Source organism: Littorina saxatilis, linkage group LG7 (genome assembly GCF_037325665.1).
Source record: "Littorina saxatilis isolate snail1 linkage group LG7, US_GU_Lsax_2.0, whole genome shotgun sequence".
Taxonomy (NCBI): domain Eukaryota; kingdom Metazoa; phylum Mollusca; class Gastropoda; order Littorinimorpha; family Littorinidae; genus Littorina; species Littorina saxatilis.
The window spans coordinates 3,991,081-4,011,347 of NC_090251.1; the positions used below are offsets into that span (position 1 = coordinate 3,991,081).

General features: G+C 41.3%; 1 protein-coding gene and 1 long non-coding RNA gene across 2 annotated transcripts in view; both read left to right on the plus strand.

Moving 5' to 3' along the window:
* Nucleotides 1-1,870: 1,870 nt before the first annotated feature.
* Nucleotides 1,871-20,267, plus strand: part of LOC138970507 (uncharacterized) — a 21,301-nt gene continuing 2,904 nt past the window's right edge. Inside the window, exons 1-5 of the mRNA XM_070342963.1 lie at nucleotides 1,871-3,560; nucleotides 4,165-4,367; nucleotides 4,479-4,666; nucleotides 6,369-6,663; nucleotides 7,256-7,605. Of these exons, the coding sequence (XP_070199064.1) occupies nucleotides 2,796-3,560; nucleotides 4,165-4,367; nucleotides 4,479-4,666; nucleotides 6,369-6,663; nucleotides 7,256-7,605 (1,801 nt within the window). The 5' untranslated portion in view covers nucleotides 1,871-2,795. The remainder of the gene's footprint in view (nucleotides 3,561-4,164; nucleotides 4,368-4,478; nucleotides 4,667-6,368; nucleotides 6,664-7,255; nucleotides 7,606-20,267) is intronic.
* On the plus strand, nucleotides 8,620-13,546 carry LOC138970511 (uncharacterized). The gene is made up of 3 exons (XR_011456974.1): nucleotides 8,620-9,093; nucleotides 9,745-9,804; nucleotides 13,152-13,546. It is a non-coding gene; the product is annotated as an uncharacterized lncRNA (long non-coding RNA).

Genomic DNA, 20,267 nt, shown 5'->3' on the forward strand with positions numbered 1-20,267 from the left:
TTGATACTATATTGAATGGGTGTAAGTTTGGTAAGCACTCGAGAATGGTTGATGACTTAAATATAAACCTTCACCAAAACTGCCGACCTGCCAGTTTTCAATTAATGTACGTATATAACTAATTGAAAAACAAACAAACAACTAACTATTCAATTCATTAGCCGTTATCAGGCGGAAAATGTTTCTCATGGCAGACAAATTAGTTTGAGGCTGTTAGTTTTAAAACGTTCCTTCAACCAATTTGGGAGTGAGATTGTAATGCAATCTTTAAAAACAAGATTATTGACACCAAATGAACTACGAACTTAAATTAGTTCAAGACAACACGGGTTACAGAAAGGGCTGTAAATGTTTTTACTGCGTACATATTAAACATGTGTAAAGTCGATAAGACACCTCATCTAAGCGAGTCACGCGTTGAATTGAATAAAAACCATTGAATAAAAAAAAACTCTGAACAAAGAAAAACAAAAGATTTTCTAAGTTGCAAACAGAATGTTCCCGCACTTGCAATGACCCTTCCAGTCTAGTCATATCAACCCGTGTACTGTGAATCCTACAGGCTACAACCACTCACAGGTACGTCGGTCTGCATAAGAAGGGGGGGGGGGGGGGGGGGGGGGGGGCAAGGTGCGTGTGGCGACGTGCATTCACTGCCCGTGACGTAGCGGTTACTAAAGGCCCTGTCAGTGTCGTTGTGACGACGTGTCATCTCCCAGCTCGTCTCCACACTGTATAAAGTAGAGGTGTGAAACGACTGGTGTCAGTGTGGACACTGCTGCCAGGGAGGACTTAAAACTGAATTCCTTGTGTCAGTGACAGTGAGGTCTGCCTGACTGTGAGAAATGACTTGTGTCAGTGACAGTGATAGTGAGGTCTGCCTGACTGTGAGAAATGACTTGTGTCAGTGACAGTGATAGTGTGGTCTGTCTGATTGTAAGAAATGACTTGTGTCAGTGACAGTGATAGTGTGGTCTGTCTGATTGTAAGAAATGACTTGTGTCAGTGACAGTGAGGTCTGTCTGATTGTAAGAAATGACTTGTGTCAGTGACAGTGATAGTGTGGTCTGTCTGATTGTAAGAAATGACTTGTGTCAGTGACAGTGATAGCGTGGTCTGTCTGATTGTAAGAAATGACTTGTGTCAGTGACAGTGATAGTGTGGTCTGTCTGATTGTAAGAAATGACTTGTGTCAGTGACAGTAATAGTGTGTTCTGTCTGATTGTAAGAAATGACTTGTGTCAGTGACAGTGATAGTGTGGTCTGTCTGATTGTAAGAAATGACTTGTGTCAGTGACAGTGAGGTCTGTCTGATTGTAAGAAATGACTTGTGTCAGTGACAGTGATAGTGTGGTCTGTCTGATTGTAAGAAATGACTTGTGTCAGTGACAGTGATAGTGTGGTCTGTCTGATTGTAAGAAATGACTTGTGTCAGTGACAGTGATAGTGTGGTCTGTCTGATTGTAAGTGACAGTTATAGTGTGGTCTATCTGATTGTAAGAAATGACTTGTGTCAGTGACAGTGATAGCGTGGTCTGTCTGATTGTAAGAAATGACTTGTGTCAGTGACAGTGATAGTGTGGTCTGTCTGATTGTAAGAAATGACTTGTGTCAGTGACAGTAATAGTGTGGTCTGTCTGATTGTAAGAAATGACTTGTGTCAGTGACAGTGATAGTGTGGTCTGTCTGATTGTAAGAAATGACTTGTGTCAGTGACAGTGATGGTGTGGTCTGTCTGATTGTAAGAAATGACTTGTGTCAGTGACAGTGATAGCGTGGTCTGTCTGATTGTAAGAAATGACTTGTGTCAGTGACAATAATAGTGTGTTATGTCTGATTGTAAGAAATGACTTGTGTCAGTGACAGTGATAGCGTGGTCTGTCTGATTGTAAGAAATGACTTGTGTCAGTGACAGTGATAGTGTGGTCTGTCTGATTGTAAGAAATGACTTGTGTCAGTGACAGTGATAGTGTGGTCTGTCTGATTGTAAGAAATGACTTGTGTCAGTGACAGTGATAGCGTGGTCTGTCTGATTGTAAGAAATGACTTGTGTCAGTGACAGTGATAGTGTGGTCTGTCTGATTGTAAGAAATGACTTGTGTCAGTGACAGTGATAGTGTGGTCTGTCTGATTGTAAGAAATGACTTGTGTCAGTGACAGTGATAGTGTGGTCTGTCTGATTGTAAGAAATGACTTGTGTCAGTGACAGTGATAGTGTGGTCTGTCTGATTGTAAGAAATGACTTGTGTCAGTGACAGCGAGGGCTGTCAGTGGGACATGATGTGTATCTGTCACAGTGACGTCTGCCTGTCTGTGAGCAATGCGTATTGAGCCGTGTGTTACCGAGCCACACCCGACCTTGGTCAGTGACACACAGCACGCCAAACTCTGCATTCGTGACACGTTGTGTGAAGAAAACCTGGACAACTTTGTCTGAAGCTTTACCCAGTGAGCTAGAGGGGAACCAGACGTGCGTGATTCTGTCACTGAGGCGTGATAACCAGCAGAACGGGACATGCGTGGAGCCTGATTCTCTTATCGGGTGTAAGGGATTCTCTAACCGGGTGTAAGGGATTCTCTAACCGGGTGTAAGGGATTCTTTAACCGGGTGTAAGGGAAAGACAAGTTGTTGATCAAAACCAGCAGAACAGGACATGTGTGAATCTTGACTGTTACTATAACCGGGTGTAAGGGAAAGATAAGTTGTTGATCAAAACCAGTGGCACAACGAGAGTGGCTCTCCGTCTTTCCCAAAGCGCGCATGTTAAATTGATTGAAGGTTTAAACCCGAGACCATGGCGGCCAGAAACACACAACAGACAGACGCCGATGACTGGCGACAGATCGTGACGTCACTCTACCCTGACGCACTTACCCGTACCTATTGTGTGCCGCCGGTACAGTTCAACAGGGTGCCCTACGTCAGGGACGTTGTACCCGGTACCGGTCTGTCTGTGCATGTGCTACAGCCACGACCTAGTGCCCGGTTTCTCCACACAGCTCTCAGTACCAAGCCTGAGGGATGGACAGTACCGCAGCATATGTGGGCCGAGGAGCCAGGGCCACATCTCCCACCAGTAGGAATGCAGGAGAGCGACCTACGGGATGACTTTGCCCAGAACCACGTGATGCTAAACCTACAGGAGCTTGGCGACAGTCGTCACGAGACCATGTTCATCCTGTCTCAGCTACAGTTCGGCAGCTACCTCAACGAGCCTGTCTACGCCGCGGCCGCTAAACAGCTCCCACGACCCAAAGACTTACCACGAGATCGTCAGGGGGATTTTGACTTTCTGTTGATCCACCGTCAGCACAGCATTCTGGTCGGAGAGCTCAAGTCTGTGGGAAAAAACAGTAATGCCGCAAACGAGACAGATGATGACGCCATTGCCCAGAAGGTGAAGAAAGCGGTCAAGCAGCTGGACAAGTCGGAGAGAGTGGTGAGGCACCTTGTGAGTGACATGGGACCTGGCATGACTGTCAAGAAAACTCTCTTCCTGCCTTACGTCAGCAGTGCTCAGTTAGAGCGAGTCTTGGACAACGATGAACAGTTGGAACAGGTAACGAGAGAGAGAGAGAGAGAGAGAGAGAGAGAGAGAGAGAGAGAGAGAGAGAGAGAGAGAGAGAGAGAGAGGGAGATAGAGAGAGAGAGAGGGAGAGAGAGAGAGAGAGAGAGAGAGAGAGAGAGGGCGAGAGGGGGAAGAGGGAGAGAGCGAGAGGGGTGAGAGAAGGACAGAGAGAGAGCGAAAGAGAGAGAGCGAGAGGGAAGAGAGAAAGAGAGAGAGAGAGAGAGAGAGAGAGAGAGAGAGCAAGAGGGGGGTAGGTAGGGAGAGAGAGAGGAGAGAGAGAGAGACAGACACACAGACAAACAAACAGACTAGAGAGACAGAGCTAGAGACACAGAGAGAGAGAATAAAGAGAAAGAAACAGAGATAGAGACACAGGGAGAGAGTGTGTGCTGGTCTCAGTACATTTACAATTGCTGCCTCACACACACACACACACACACACCACACACACTCACACACACACACACTCGCGCGCGAGCGTGCGCACATAGTCACACTGCTTGATGGATGTTTTGTCAGTTTCAACCAAGCAAATAATGATACTGGCGCCCCACACAAAGATACAGCATTACGTACATGTATGTCTCTGCTGCAGGCGGTGTGTCAGAGCCTGGGTGCGGCCAATGCAGCAGAAGCCGTTCAGCTTTGCTGTTGCTCTGACCAACTGTCCCAGCCTGCATCGTACTGGCACGTGACACCCGCCGTGTTATCACAGCTGAGCACCTGGTGGCAACACAGGATGGCCTGTACTGTGGACGCTCGGCTTACTGACCAACTTTACCTGGACATCGTTGCCAGGTGAGAGAAATGACATCCATGTCAGTTACGTCGCAATGCTGAAACAATGTTGGTATTCGACGTTTAAGTATTAATTATCATTTATCATTATCTTCATTGTTTCTGCTACAGGTTTGTTGGTCCGGCCACCACGGTGTCTGTCCCCTGCTACAACGGTGTCCGTGTGGAGGTGCGGACTACAGGACAGGCGGTGGCGGAACTGGGGCGGAGGCTGGCACTTCTGGTTCTGACCCTGCAACAGCTCGACCTAATGAACAGAGACCCGCCACTGGTCCACATTACGGGAGCGCCAGGAACAGGTGACAAGCTCACAGCTTCTCTGACTAGATTGTTTGTTTCTTATTTTGTTTGTGTGTTGTTGTTGGTCTTGCTGCCGATTTTGACTGTTCTCTAAACGATTTGTTTTCGAAGCAAGATGGGACACTAAGCTCAGCCGTCTGTTTCGCGTTAAAGGCCAACATCGGCGCGCGACAGATGCAGATCTAGTTTTTCGTGCTGGTAACGCTAAATTTAGCTCTGTGGCCTTCTACTATAACAAGGTTCAGTCTCGAAGGCGCAGTCTGCTAACTAATTAATGCCTCCAGTGCATGTTCTGATGTAACCCTTAGATATATATTGATAAGAAAAATTGATGATTGTGTCTGCATGGCAGGAAGCAACGGCTAGTCCACTGGTGCTGTTGTCTCCCTTTACATATTTTTGATACTGCGACCACCAAGCCACGCCCCCCCACCCCCCACCCCCTCTAAAGCTTATACATGTAACAACACAACAACAACAAAATTCCCCAAAAAGAGAATAATAAAAATTAACGCCTCCAGAAAAAGCTTTTCAAAGCAAACGCCCTGTAGTTGGAGTCTTTGTTCAAAGTCGCACAGTTTTCAAAGGGAGATTTGTTTTGACCAGAAGTCTGTCGGCAATTGATCAAAATTCGCGTTGTCTTTTTACACGGTTAACTTCACAATTATTTTGCTGCACCAACTATTGTCTGCCTTCTTTATTGACAACAATCGTTTCAACATTGTCTGAAAGTCGCACATGTGAACATCACTTGTAGGACATGACGTGAATGACGTTACACCCTACACCTGATGACAGGTGTGTGAAGGTGCTGTGTTAATACTGCTGCTATGAAGAGAAACAAACCCACCACCACCACCACCACCACAACCACCCAGCAATTACTTACACTGCTGCTTCTGCCATACAAATAAAATAAAACATGTTGGCAATGTTCATTAATCATCATCAGCAGCATCGATCATCATCATCATCATCATCATCATCATGATCATCATCATCATCATCATCATCATCATCATCATCATCATCCTGAACAACAACAATAATTATCGTCGTCGATGTTGTTGCGGCAAACGATACTGACAGAACAATGTTTCTGATTTCCTTACAGTGCACTGATCCCAGGTAGTTTGCTCAAATGACGTCTTAGTTGAAGGATTGACGCAGTGTTTATGACGTTGTTTGTGTCGAGTTTTACTTTATCGTCATCGTAGCAGAAGGTTCGATCCAGTTTTGTTGGAGGACGGTTTGTATTGTGCTCGCTGTTTGTGTTGTCTGATTCCGTGGAAAATGTGACAACTGAAGGAAAGGCATCAGGCTGACACGGAGAACAGTTTGAAACTGACATGTTCATTTAGTCTCCATGTAAAATAATTTTCTAAAATAGGAATGTTCTTGGCAGTTATATCATTTTTGTGTGCTTATTTCTATTTTCCTGATGCTGTGTTTCGCGTGTAACAGGTGAAACGGACTTGATGTAGAAAAGCTTGCTTCCACACTGTTTCGTAGTATATTTGTATGGTTATATATGTTTTGTTTGTGAACAGGTAAGACAGTTTGGTAAGGCAGGGGTTGAGGTGGCTGATCGTGGGCCTACGTCTTCCCTAACGATGTGCAAGTCGTCTCTACGTCTAACACTGCCTTGTTTTCACATTGTCCTGCAATATATTAACCTTAATATTGTTTGTGTTTCAACAGGTAAGACGGTGGTGCTAGTGCTGCAGGGGGTGAGGTGGCTGCGACAGGGGCACGATGTGCACGTCATCTCAACACGGTACGCCACCCGGGCCGTCAGCACATCCATCAAACAACAGCTGGAGATGTCGCTGAGCGCGGGCCCGACGCCTTCCCTGACACCAGGCAGCGTGTCGTACCACCTGTACGATATCTGGAACAGGGAGGGAGATGTTGATCAGGCAGTCACCGACCTCGTGGCATGTGTGAAAAACGGCCACCTGCACGTCTTGATCGACGAGGTGTCCTTTGACAGCAGGTTTGTTTTCATACGTGTGTGAGTGTGTGTATGTGTTTGTGTGTGTGTGTGTGTGTGTGTGTGTGTGTGTGTGTAAGAGAGAGAGAGAGAGAGAGAGAGAGAGAGAGAGAGAGAGAGAGAGAGAGAGAGTTGTAACGTCATCAGTGCTCAGTTAGAGCGAGTCTTGGACAACGATGAACAGTTGGAACAGGTAACGAGAGAGAGAGAGAGAGAGAGAGAGAGAGAGAGAGAGAGAGAGAGAGAGAGAGAGAGAGAGAGAGAGAGAGAGAGAGAGAGAGAGAGAGAGAGAGAGAGAGAGAGAGAGAGAGAGAGAGAGAGAGAGAGAGAGTTGTAACTGTCTGATTCATGTAACTCGCACCACCGTGTTACTGTATGCGTGAAATTGCATGTTGTTATAACCACAATGTGCGTAAAATCCTAATGAAGTCATCATTGGTAAAATATCAAGTGACATCTTTTATAAAGTTGCGGATAACGCATTCCTATTATCAGCTTACTATATCTCATGTGAGTGTGTTACACATTTCTAACAACTTGTCTCATGTGAGTGTGTTACACATTTCTAACAACATGTCTCCATTCTGTGTCACAGGACTAAGCTTGGTCCCCGTCACACACGCCTTGTAACACGCCTAGCGCAGCAAGTACCACACCTGTACCTGTGGTGTGCCGGTATTCACAACACCGAGATACCCCCAGCACTGCAGACACAGGTGTTCACTGTCCCCCTCCGCTCGGCGCCCGCCGTCCTCCGTGAAATACAACCCGTCATTCACAGGTATCCTGTCCACGACTACAGCGACAGCGGCGTGCCTGCGCCTGGGGACGGGCTGAGCGTGATACGGCTGAGTCACCATGGCAACGCTCACACAGGTCGGTGGCCGGTGGACTGCGCACAGTGTGGTCAGGATATCGCTGCCGAGCTGAGTCGTCTGGGTGTGGGTAAGTTGTGTAGCTGGTGATGATGATGATGATGATGATGATGATGATGATATTGGAGGTGGTAGTGGTGGTGGTGATGATGATGATGATGATGATGATTGTGGTTGGTTTGAGTGAAGGGTAAATTAAAGCTTCCCGCTTCCTAATAGTGCCCCCCCCCCCCCCCCCCCCCCCTCGAGAATATATTGGAAAGTCTTGGCTCTCTCGAAAAGAACTACTCGCTCAGGAGGCCTGTTAGTCTGACACTATAAGGACAGAGTTCTGAACATAGATGACAAAGATCCCGGAAAGAACAAACATTTCGCGGATGCAGACACAGAAAGACGTCATGAAGATTGCGATGCTTCAAAAGATACAGACTGTGACGATGACTGTGACGTCATTCACATATACCGAGACGTCATTTATAGTTGTTCGGTCACTTTCGTCAAAAAGTAGATCTCTCCACAATGGCTGCTCCTGTGTTTAGGTTTATCAAGCGTGAGTACGCAAAACGTGTTTGTTCTCTCCTCTGTTGAAGCTGTGAGACATAATCGCCATTACGAGCTAGTCGTGTGACAGAGAGTTTTCTTGCACACTCGACTGCGGCTGTTTCACTCCGGCTAAAGCCGTCGTGAAACATCTACAGTCTCGTGTGCAAGAAAACTCTCTGTCACACGACTAGCTCGTAATAGCGGGTAATGTTCAATCAAATCTAAAGTCTGGTCGGTCTGGGAGAAAACAATGACGTCATTTGTATTGACGTAAAAGGCAAAATTACGTCATGACGTCGAAGTTTTGTCTGTCTCGAAAATGTACACACTTTGTGAAGATTTTATAACTCAGGTGTGTATGCAGGCTTGCGTGTGAGTGTGTGGGAGGGGGGTTGGGAGTGGTGTGTGTGTGGGAGGGGGGTTGGGGGTGGGTGGTCTGTGTGTGTGTGTGTGTTTGAGAAAACAAATAAATACACGGATAGGGTGTGTCTTAAAGTGTAACTAAACAGACATTTTGAAGTGTCAGCTTTACTGAATTGCTTTATGTTTTGTCCAAGTATAGACCTGTAGAAGCGATACTGGACGATTTTTCCAACGTTTACTGTGTTTTCTGATTTACTACGATTTTTTAAAAGTGTTGAACCCATTTCAGATTTACCTGATTATCTGTTCTTGATTTGATACTTCCAAAGAACAAGTGGTACTTTGAGTTCCGGTTTTATGTTTTAACCAATCAGAATTTGGTTCCTAAATAAAATCGTCTGCTGCCTGTCCCAGCAGAGTCGGCAACAAGCACTGCTTGCCACATGTGTGATGTTACCAACAGAAATAGCCATAAATTGGGCAAGGTAGCAATGCAAATGAATTGGATCTAACTAATGTGCTTGTACTGCATCTCTGGCCTTTGAATTCACTCCAAATGTACTGGCTCAGCGTGAGAGGCAACATCCTGTCGAAGTCGTAAGCACGAGGCTGACTGGGAGATTATTGTTCGAAGAGCATGCTGAAACGGATTGTAAGTACAATATTTTACATGTTCTCGACATTTCTGTTGATCTTAGCTTAGATGATGGAGTACCGGTTGACGCTGTGTACTTTAATTGTTTCCTTGATTTAAAACCCTAGGGCTTGTATTTTCAGTTGTGATACTAAGCACGTATCTTTACCACAGTATCCGATCACTTCACACTTGAATTTTGGAATGATGAAGTGGAATTATTTCTGGATCTAATTTATTCCTTGTTCCCCCCTCTCGATTCCTTTTTTCGCCACATATGTATTGTCGTGTGAGGGGGTAGATGCGTGTACTGGCTGATTTTTTATTTTTTTATTTTTTTACTTCTGTCAGATACAGATGATTGGACAAAAAACTTGTCAAGGATTTCAGAATTTAATAGATCTGTTCGAAGTTTTTACGGGATGGGTCCTGTTACAAAACAGACTGAATGTGCCCAAGATGAACTTTTGATTAAACATACACACACAAATGAATCTCTTGAGTTTGTTATACGGCGAATGTCCAGTTTCCACCACCACGTCTGTGGTATGTTTATATACTGTTTGATTGAATAGACTGACGTGCATTCTCTCGCAAATGTGCGCGCGTGTGTGTTTGTCTGTGCCTCAGACTTATTTAATAAATCAAAGATGATGTTGCACATTGCAGATCTATGCGACAGGAGCAAGTGGACAAGACAGCTACATTTGTCTGAGCGAAGATCCAACGGTAAGCTCTTTTAGCCGAAGACAGCGAGCCTGGGTGCATGCATGCAAGCTTCTATCATGTTCGTGTGAGTGCTGCAGGGCTATTAGACGACTTTTCATTATTCTTGATTTGGAGATCCATGCAGGGTATTAGAAAGTGCAGAATATACACGTTTGAACAAATACGATGTGTGTTTGCTCTGAAAAAAAGAAAAGACGCAACAAACAAACATTGTATTTGTTTAAAGTATCACAAATATTTATTACCTGTATCTGCATGTTTTGATAATGATGATGGGTAAATTACTTTGACGTGTGTTTTTTTTTTAACCACACTGATAACGAATGATAGAAACACAGACACACTTAACATATCCACAAAAATTGTAACAATAAATGTAAGCTGAACAATGCCTGCAACACATTTCAGGCCTCAGAAGGAAGTAATTATGAGATTCAGACAGAGAGAGAAAGCCCAACACGAAACCAGTTGTGACATTTTTTATTTCATTATGTAATATTAAAAACACGACAACAACGTATTTCCTGTACTTAGTTTCGTGCAATTATGGATTGCAAAGTATGTCTAATTGAGTGGCATAAAGAGGCACAGTTGCATGAAAAACCAACTCGGATCTTGACTAGGATCAGGATTTTACATGGACACAACCTAGAATTTAACATCCTGGGGGGAGGGGGGTACTGCGCCTTTCACATCAAGATGTAAAGATCTATTTTAAATAATACTTATTAGAAGGGAACAAAATCAAACAAACTACAACAATCGTTCTGAGGGGAGAGAATTACCTCTTCCGAAGAAATTACCTCCCTTGCTTTTCTTGTCGTGACTTATGTAGAGTAAAGTGAATAGAAAGTGAATCAGTCAGTAACAAAAAAAAACCACAACATTTCTTAAGATCAATGAGGAGTCTTGAAGTATTTGTCAATGTTAATATTGTATGCATAACAAACAATATATTACGGATTGATAATTAAAGAAAATCGTCTCTTCTACAGGGTTGACCCCCCCACCAAGGACACTCACAACCATGCAAATTACTTCTGCATCTGTTGAACCAATTATTTTATATATGGTATTCATTAACTTCAGTTTATGTTCTGCCTTTCCAGTAAGTGGCAATTTTGTAAATTGAATGGTCTGACTTTTGTGCAATTTTAATTTTTTTCTCCAAATTCGGGGGTCGACTAAACAGAACGAGTTTTGACATTGAGCGGTAGCCATTTTTACCTAATTTAAACCCTTCAGGCTTTTACCTTTTTGATTATTTTGAATGTCTGAGTATGTAAAAACATCCCCTTCAACCCCCAGGCTATCGATGACCTGAAGAAAGAATGCAGTTACAGCTATGTTCAGGGCAATCCTCAGACACGAAAGCGTTGGTGTCATTGGTGATGCAAAAGTTAGATAATTTAACCTACAAATTTGCCACTTTGTGAACTGCACATGCATAAAATCAAGTTTAAGTATGCTGAATATGAAGTTATCCAGTCAATTGGTGTAGAAGTTATAGCATTTCTGTCAGTTAACAGTATTTAAAATCTCTAAAGTAAAATCTGACATATTCGAAAGTTTTGCATAAACACCCAGACAATTTTTACGATACTCTCCTAAGCTTCTCCACTTCTCAGCCCTGTCTTGGAAATAAATTCGAATAAGGCAGTCAAAATAACTTAGTTTGGAGCACCCATCAATCAGAATAAGCATTAACTTTTGACACAGGAAATATCTTCTACCGAAAGCTCTCCTGGTTTTATTCTACATTTTTCCTGCATAATGGTAACAAATTTAATGATAAATCTAAACAACGAAGTGACTGTGGTAAGATGAACAAAGTTAAAAAAAACAAAGGATTACTGTAAATGGTTTACGAATCGAAATCTAAACAAGTTTTAATGATAAGTAAAATGATAAAAAAATAAAATAAAAAAAAGCTAACGTCCTCGCATTTGTCCAGAATTATTCCATGTTTAACATGGGAACAGAGGGATAATTGGTCTAAAGAATTTTTAAAAAGGAGGGTTAGGGGTTAGACTATCTGCATGCAATGCCCGCTATAGGTGAAAGACTTTTGTGGAAGCCATGGAAGAATGCATCGCTGTTGTGCTGGTTCAGCTTGAGGTCCTGTCCTAGCGAATATCCTGCACACACAAAAACACGACTTTTTAAGCCACTTATGTTGCATTCCGTGACATAGCTTTGTTAAAACCGTGTGCCTGATAATAATGACAGATTTTGTTGATATACATTTTTTTTTAAGACACCCCATATAATATTGTTTGACAATCTCTTTCAACATAGTTTACGAATCACCAATGTGTATACAAACGCAAATAACCCACAGGTCAATAAATTACTTTCCAGAGAGAGAGAGAGAGAGAGAGAGAGAGAGAGAGAGAGAGAGAGAGAGAGAGAGAGAGAGAGAGAGAGAGAGAGAGAGAGAGAGAGAGAGAGAGAGAGCGAGAGAGAGAGAGAGAGATAGAGAACTCAGAATGGTTTATTATATTCACCCATTGCACACCGGTACAACCGAACTAAGGTAACGTTAAATTACTGTTGTGCAGCGGGTTGAAAGAATACCCTATACCTCGGAGATATACCTTCACTCGGTCTCAACGACGTCACGTGACATGTTATATGGTGGAAAAAAATGCTGTCGCTTATTTTCCTTTTGAGGATGAGGGTTTAACATGGATCGGGAACTTACAGGACAACCGCGGCTGTGCTTGCAAGTTTGGATAGTTCTTTCCGTGACTGAGCATCGTTTCAGTCTTACTGAACTGAGGGTGGAAAATAAGCGACAGCATTCTCTTCCACCATATAACATGTCACGTGACGTCGTTGAGACCGAGTGAAGGTATATCTCCGAGGTATAGGGTATTCTTTCAACCCGCTGCACAACAGTAATTTATTGATACCTTAGTTCGGTCGTACTGGTGTGTGAGAGAGAGAGAGAGAGAGAGAGAGAGAGAGAGAGAGAGAGAGAGAGAGAGAGAGAGAGAGAGAGAGAGAGAGAGAGAGAGAGATTAAAACTAGAAAATGTGTGCTATATAAAACAAGGATAATCTCTGTTAAATCTTCGCTTGTACCTGCATGGTGTTTACTGCGCTATATACACAACCTGTTTTATTTCATTTATTTTACTTTTTTTTTTTTTTTGGGGGGGGGGGGGATGTTTTGTGATGAGGGTTTTTTCAAAGCCTTTACTGCTTTAGTCATTGAATCCACCCGACTTCGATTTATTGTTCAGTGATGGGTAATTGTGTGACCAACTATGTAAGTTAGTGATTGTTCTGGCTTCATACAATGACATTGCATTAATTTTATAAGTGTATGTGTGTGTGTTTCAGGCAAAAGCTGATATTACAGTCCTAGTTGTATGCAGTACCTCTGCTTCTTCGTTCAGGAATCAAAGTATACAATCTAAACCGATTATTTTGTTCAATAATGTTCAGCTTACCATCCCGAAGAAGGCAGTAACGTGCCGAGATATTGATTATATATATTAACGTACCTAACCTGGTTACTGGTGTGTTTTCTTTTTATTTCAATAATGTAAATGTGTGACAACTTGCAGGGTACTTGATGTTCAGAGCAATTTTTCTGGCAAAAGACCTTTTATGGATCAAAGAAAACTTTTGTCATGGTGCACAAGTCAATCAATTTGGTTGATAAATAATTTGTGCTGCATTTTCCCTGGTTCCAAAACGTAGTATGTATTACCACATGTCCTTCCCTGTCATTGGCATCACATGATTCTCTGCAAGCAGTCTTTTGTGGAAATACGTCATTTAACACTTGCACTTATAGTAGGTGGCTGTGGAACGGTAGACATGCAACGACAACGAACAACAAAAGACAAAGTGTGGAGTACACTCATTTTTCTTAACATACGCTAAGTTTCTTTGAGAATGCTCCAAGTGAAAATCAGGGGTTCCTAGGCCTGATATCACAATTAAACAGCTTCTTCTCAGAATCAGGAGGGAAAAAACTGTTATATGGCGAGATGTCGTGACAAGAACAGACAGCAGCAGCAGCAACAACAACATTGCTAAATCGTCGCTTTAACGAAATTTCATGTTTAGCATCGCAGACAAAGCACGGCTACTGATCCGACCAAAGCCACACTTCATGCACGATGGGCACATTGTCATGGCGCATTGTGTATGTTTTACATAGAATTGAATGTGTTTGTCGTTGTGTCTGTCATCTATCCTAGTCGTTTGATTTAGAATAAAGCAAACTTATTACAATGACGATTTTCTTCGGTTTTTGATGAAGGATTGGCATCAAGACTTTTCCTATTTTCCAACTCTGCCACCATACACTGGCCGTTCAGGTCTGCATGTCGACCACATGGTGTGTGATCAGATTTTTCGGACATGTTCACAATGCTTACATGACCACCAAATGGAAAATCAGTTGGTATTTGTTATGTTTTTGTGTTAGCACAATCTTCATACAAGTAAACAGAAACAGTTTTGTTGCAAACAGAGCCTTCATAAGAAAAAATGCTTCTAAGTCAAAATACATACCCCCTTTTTCGTATTGCGTAAAATATACCCATAAATTCTGGACATCATATTTTTATTTTTTTTCACAACAATGAAACCAAACTTTGGCATATGTTTTAGCAATATATTCACAATAAAACCTATGAGTTTGAAGGCTGCATCTTGTTTTGTTTATTTTTGAGAATTTTTTTGCAAACCCATACAAATGGCCAGTTTCTGGGGAGAGACTGGGGAGATAATGGCCAGTATAGAAAGAGTTAATAAGTAAACTAATGTCAGAAGTAGGTATTTACCTTGTTTGCCTTCGCGTTCTTGATAGCCCGCTGCAGCATTTGTATCACTTCCCTTGACATTCAAAACGCCAATGTATTTCTGAAAGGAAAATAAAGATATTGACCGAAACATCACACAAGTGGTATATCATGCTAGGTTTTGTTTACAGTGCCTGTTCTACGACAACATCTGATTGTAATTTAAATAAAGAAAAACTGTATCCATTTATTACTTCTCTATTTGTGTGTGTTTGTGTGTGTGCAGGGGCGGATCACATCATTTTTAAGGGGGAGTTTCCAAATTTCTTTTAGGGACAATTTGACGACGCGAAGCGTTTAGTTGAAGACACGAAGCGTTCAACCTCCTTGGGGGGGGGGGGGGGGGGGGGGTCCGACAAATGTTGATAAAAACAAGGAAAATGGATCAATCTGAGCCAAGAAACATCCCCTAATACACCTTCCAAAAAAGTAAATATATTAAGAAGAAAAATTTGAATCACAACAAGGACAATTGATCGATCTGGCGCAACCTGAGCAAACTAATTAGCCAACTTCTTTCCAAAATCGTCACTTAGAATACAAAGGCCGGCTCCTAAGTGGTCCGGAACCCCCCTCCGGATCCGCCCAGTGTGTGTGTGTGTGTGTGTGTGTGTGACCGATGACCGTCTCTAAATTTTAATCGTTGCGTTTGCATGGTAATAAAGTTTTAATACTGGATATGCCCATGAAAAAATATCATTTCTTGTTCATGTCATTGTGTGTGTGTGTGGCCAGGACCGTGACTTCTGCTTGCCTCGACGTCTTCAGAAAAGACACAAAATGCCAGCAGGCGTATGTTCTTGGAGCACTCAGTAGGCCTATGCCGTCATCTGCAAACAAATAAATACAAATTATTCAATTGTGTAAATAAAGAACAATCATTTTAATATTACAACAAAAAATTCATATAACTGTAGTCTTCACCAGAGACATCCACTACACTATCTTTAATAAAACTGCCGTAAAAAATTGAAATACTATAAAACTTACCCCCACTCAGATCTATTTGGGATTATTCAAGTTTCAACCATGAAACGATGCCGGTTTGGACAGATCTGCTAGTTTGCCGCTGAAACTGAAATCAAAGGCGATCTTCAGAACTATTTCTAATCTTGTATTTGTGATTAATATAAAATACTGATCTTCCCAATAGAAGCTGATGTGTATACACATGACCAGGACAAGGTATTTTGTTACAGGGCATTTACGCAGACGTCGCAGTTCAAAATATCGTTTTAGATCTGATTTTGTACAGCAGCCTGTGTGATTCAGAATCGTCTGCCCTTTTTCGGTTTAACATTTTATGGACGATTCCTATGAGACTGCTCAATCATAACTGATGACAAATTCAGAAACAGATGATGGTTTCAAGTAGGCTACAGTAATGATTCGTTAAAAATGTCAAGCCACTCGTCGATCATTCACACTCAAAGAACCCAAGCCAAATCTGCTCTGGTTCCGAGCAGCTTTTTCCAACTGAGACCCTAATTGTTACGCATCTGCCGCGAAAAGATAGACCACAAACAAGCAGCACTGTACCATGCTTTCGTTTATGTTGCTAAACAGATTAAATGTGCATTGTAAATGTGCTTACAGCAAAGAAATGCATCCTTACTTACCACAAAAATACTGGTACCACATTCATCGCACTTGTGTCTTCTTACCAAAACCTATTGATATGTTTGTTTACGATATATTGGTAATTACTAACCGTTAACTATTTTTCAAAAATCTGAAATGACTTTTAAGAATCAAAGAAAGATTCGCTAAAACGGTTGACTTCAGAAAATAAGCAATATTTTTCTGAACCATGAAATAAAAATCGAAAACTCCGTTTGATCTTTTATTTTGGTAGATTAATGACAACAGCCGGAACTGAAAGTACCAGAACCAAAAATTAAGGGCATTAATCAGGTAAACTAAGAAGATTGTCGTTCCTGGCGCGCACTTCACATGTCCGTCAAACAGTGTCCGAGTGAGAGAATTTTTTTTTTTTTTTTCGCAGTTCGACAGTATATGAGTCCCTTCTTCATATCAAAGTGTAAAGGTTGCTGAACGATGTTTTTCCTTTTTGCTTGTTTAGTTACACTTTAAGGGGGGACAGGGTAGGCAAGCACTTTTTTTTTTTATTTTGGAAACAGCTTGCTGCTTGTTTGATTTTTTCAAGCAGAATAACCTAATTAAGGGAAACCATTTTAAATTTTGAGTGAAAAGCAATTTTGGGGGGTTTTATTCACCAAAATGTGAGAAAAACGTTATAAAATGTGCTTTTTGACTCACATGCGAAGCAAAAGTGAGTCTATGTACTCACCCGAGTCGTCCGTCCGTCCGTCCGTCCGTCCGTCCGTCCGTCCGTCCGGACGTCCGTCCGGAAAACTTTAACGTTGGATATTTCTTGGACACTATTCAGTCTATCAGTACCAAATTTGGCAAGATGGTGTATGATGACAAGGCCCCAAAAAACATACATAGCATCTTGACCTTGCTTCAAGGTCAAGGTCGCAGGGGCCATAAATGTTGCCTAAAAAACAGCTATTTTTCACATTTTTCCCATTTTCTCTGAAGTTTTTGAGATTGAATACCTCACCTATATATGATATATAGGGCAAAGTAAGCCCCATCTTTTGATACCAGTTTGGTTTACCTTGCTTCAAGGTCAAGGTCACAGGAGCTCTACAAAGTTGGATTGTATACATATTTTGAAGTGACCTTGACCCTGAACTATGGAAGATAACTGTTTCAAACTTAAAAATTATGTGGGGCACATGTTATGCTTTCATCATGAGACACATTTGGTCACATATGATCAAGGTCAAGGTCACTTTGACCCTTATGAAATGTGACCAAAATAAGGTAGTGAACCACTAAAAGTGAACATATCTCATAGTAGAAAGAGCCAATAAGCACCATTGTACTTCCTATGTCTTGAATTAACAGCTTTGTGTTGCATGACCTTGGATGACCTTGACCTTGGTCAAGGTCACATGTATTTTGGTTGGAAAAATGTGTAAAGCATGTGAGTCGTATGGGCTTTGCCCTTCTTGTTTTAAAATGTTGCAGTTTGTGAACCAGTGCATGTTTTGATCCAATTTTTCTTCTTTGCAGCAATATGTGTGTGTTTAATAATTCTGTGTATCGAAAAGCATTTCTAAGCAATATATTATTTTAATTTAGCATTTTCAGTTACCGGTTCAGTTCTGATAAGAAAAATACATGAGATCCTAACTGTCAGACTCATAAAAACCCAACCAATGCACTGAACTCTTATTCCATACACAGAACTGATGCTGTACAACTCATAAACAACATATACAAAAACTGAACAAATCCATCAAGCCTTTCAAAAGTTGCAACATTTTAATTGTAGCGTTTTGTCTGAAAATTACATTCAGAGAAAACAGCATTTTAAAGATTTGAACCAGTACATAAAAAAACAAGTAGCACAGTGCACCCTGAATTCATATGTTTTTATCAGAATGACCACTTTACTATGTAGGGAAAAGGATTTGACAATCAAATTATCAGGATTTTTTTTATATACATCATATGAAAACAACCATCTTTGTTTGTACCGATATGAAAACATGAATCAGAACCAAACTGTCAGACTCATAAAAACCCAACCAATGCACTTAACTCTTATTCCATACACAAAACTGACGCTTTACAAATCATAAACAACATAAACAAAAATGAAACAAATCCATCAAGCCATTCAAAAGTTGCAACATTTTAATTACAGATGTTTGTCTGAAAATTACATTCAGAAAAAACAGCATTTGAAAGATTCCAACCAGTACCTCAAACTAGTAGCACAGTGCAGCCTGAATTGATATGTTTTTATAAGAATAACCACTTTACTATGATGGGGAAATGATTTGACGATCAAATTATTCGGACTTTTTAAAAAAAATCATTTGAAAACTCATCTATGTTAGTGCAGATATGAATCAAAACGAAACTGTCGGACTAATAAAAACACAAGGAATCCACTGTATTCTTATTCCATGCACAGAAATGGTGCTTCACAAATCATAAACAACATATACAAAATTGGAACAAATCCATCTAGCCATTCAAAAGTTAGAACATTTTAATTACCACATTTTGTCTCAAATTACATGTAGAGAAAACAGCATGTAAAAGAGTCTCACTAGTACCCCGGTAAACTAGTACCACAGTAGAGCTTGAATTAATGGGGTGTTTTTTTTAACCAGAATAACACTTTAACTATGAAGGGGAAATGATTTGATAATCAAATTATCAGATTTTTTTTATTTAAAAAAAATCATATGAAAACATTAAAAAAGTTTAATCTGTGTTTGTGCTGATATGAAAATATTGATCAGAACCAAACTGTCAGACTCATAAAAACCCAACGGATGCACTGATTTCTTATTCCATTGCATAGAAATGATGCTTCACAAATCATCAACAACATTACATAATTATATATACACAAATGGAACAAAGCTATCAAGCCATTCAAAAGTTGCAACATTTTAATTACAGTATTTCTGTGCTCAATCCTAACACTGCAGCAAATTTCTGTAAAGCTGAATGTCCCTTTCCATGTACCAATATGGTCATACGCGGATTATTTTAAATGCAACTTTACCACCCGAAGCGTTGCAAACACCGGGAGAAGAGTAAACAACTGCAGACTTGAATGGACACTCATATGCACTCCAGATGCAGGGCCTGTGCAAATCCTTGGGCTGATGCATCACCTTCTTTCATAATCAGACTGCTATCAGACAAGCATTCAGTACAGGATATAGACCTTTCAGCAATAGATTGAGCTGATCAATGTTGACAAAAGCCCAACACATGTCAGCGGAGTGACGTTGCACAGTACCAGTATCCATATCTGCTTGTGATGGGTCAGAAGATGGCAAAGTATCTGTATCTTCTTATGGTTGGTCAGAAGATGGCAAAGCTGATGTTTCTGCTGTGGAAGAGGGTAGTTCCGGTTTAGCAAACTTTTCCATCAGGTCAATCTTTCTCCTCGCTGCCACCACAGGAGGACTGGCTCTCCCCTTGCTCCAACCTAATAAATACACAAACACTGATTTAATATTTGATACAACTGTCCATGGTTTTTGTTTGTAATAAGCTGCAAATTTTAAGACTCAATATAAACGTCAACAAGTGCTTGTACTTTATTTTGCAAATGACCATGTTACATGGGGTGTACCTCAACTTTTTGGCTAGGCCGGTAAATCAAAAATCCCAATCAGCCCCCAACCACTGAACCAGGCGGGTTTTCTTACAACCACCTCAGCGGCTCGTACCCACATATGTCGGTTGACGAACACACACACACACACACACACACACAAAAGACATTCATTAATTTAACAGTGACTCATACTCATTACATGTGGATTTGCACTACTTATTAATACCCAAACACACACAACTTAATGACAAAAAAGTGTATGTTTTAATATATATAATGATAAATAATTGGAAATAAAAGCAGCCACGAAAAAGCAAAAGAAATCAAAGTATTCTCACCCTGTCACACACTAAACCTCACAGAAGGTTATCCCATATATACATACCGGCCCCTATCACAAAATTTACATGTCAAGTTTACTATGGGATTTGAGTAACCACACAATCACATACACACAGG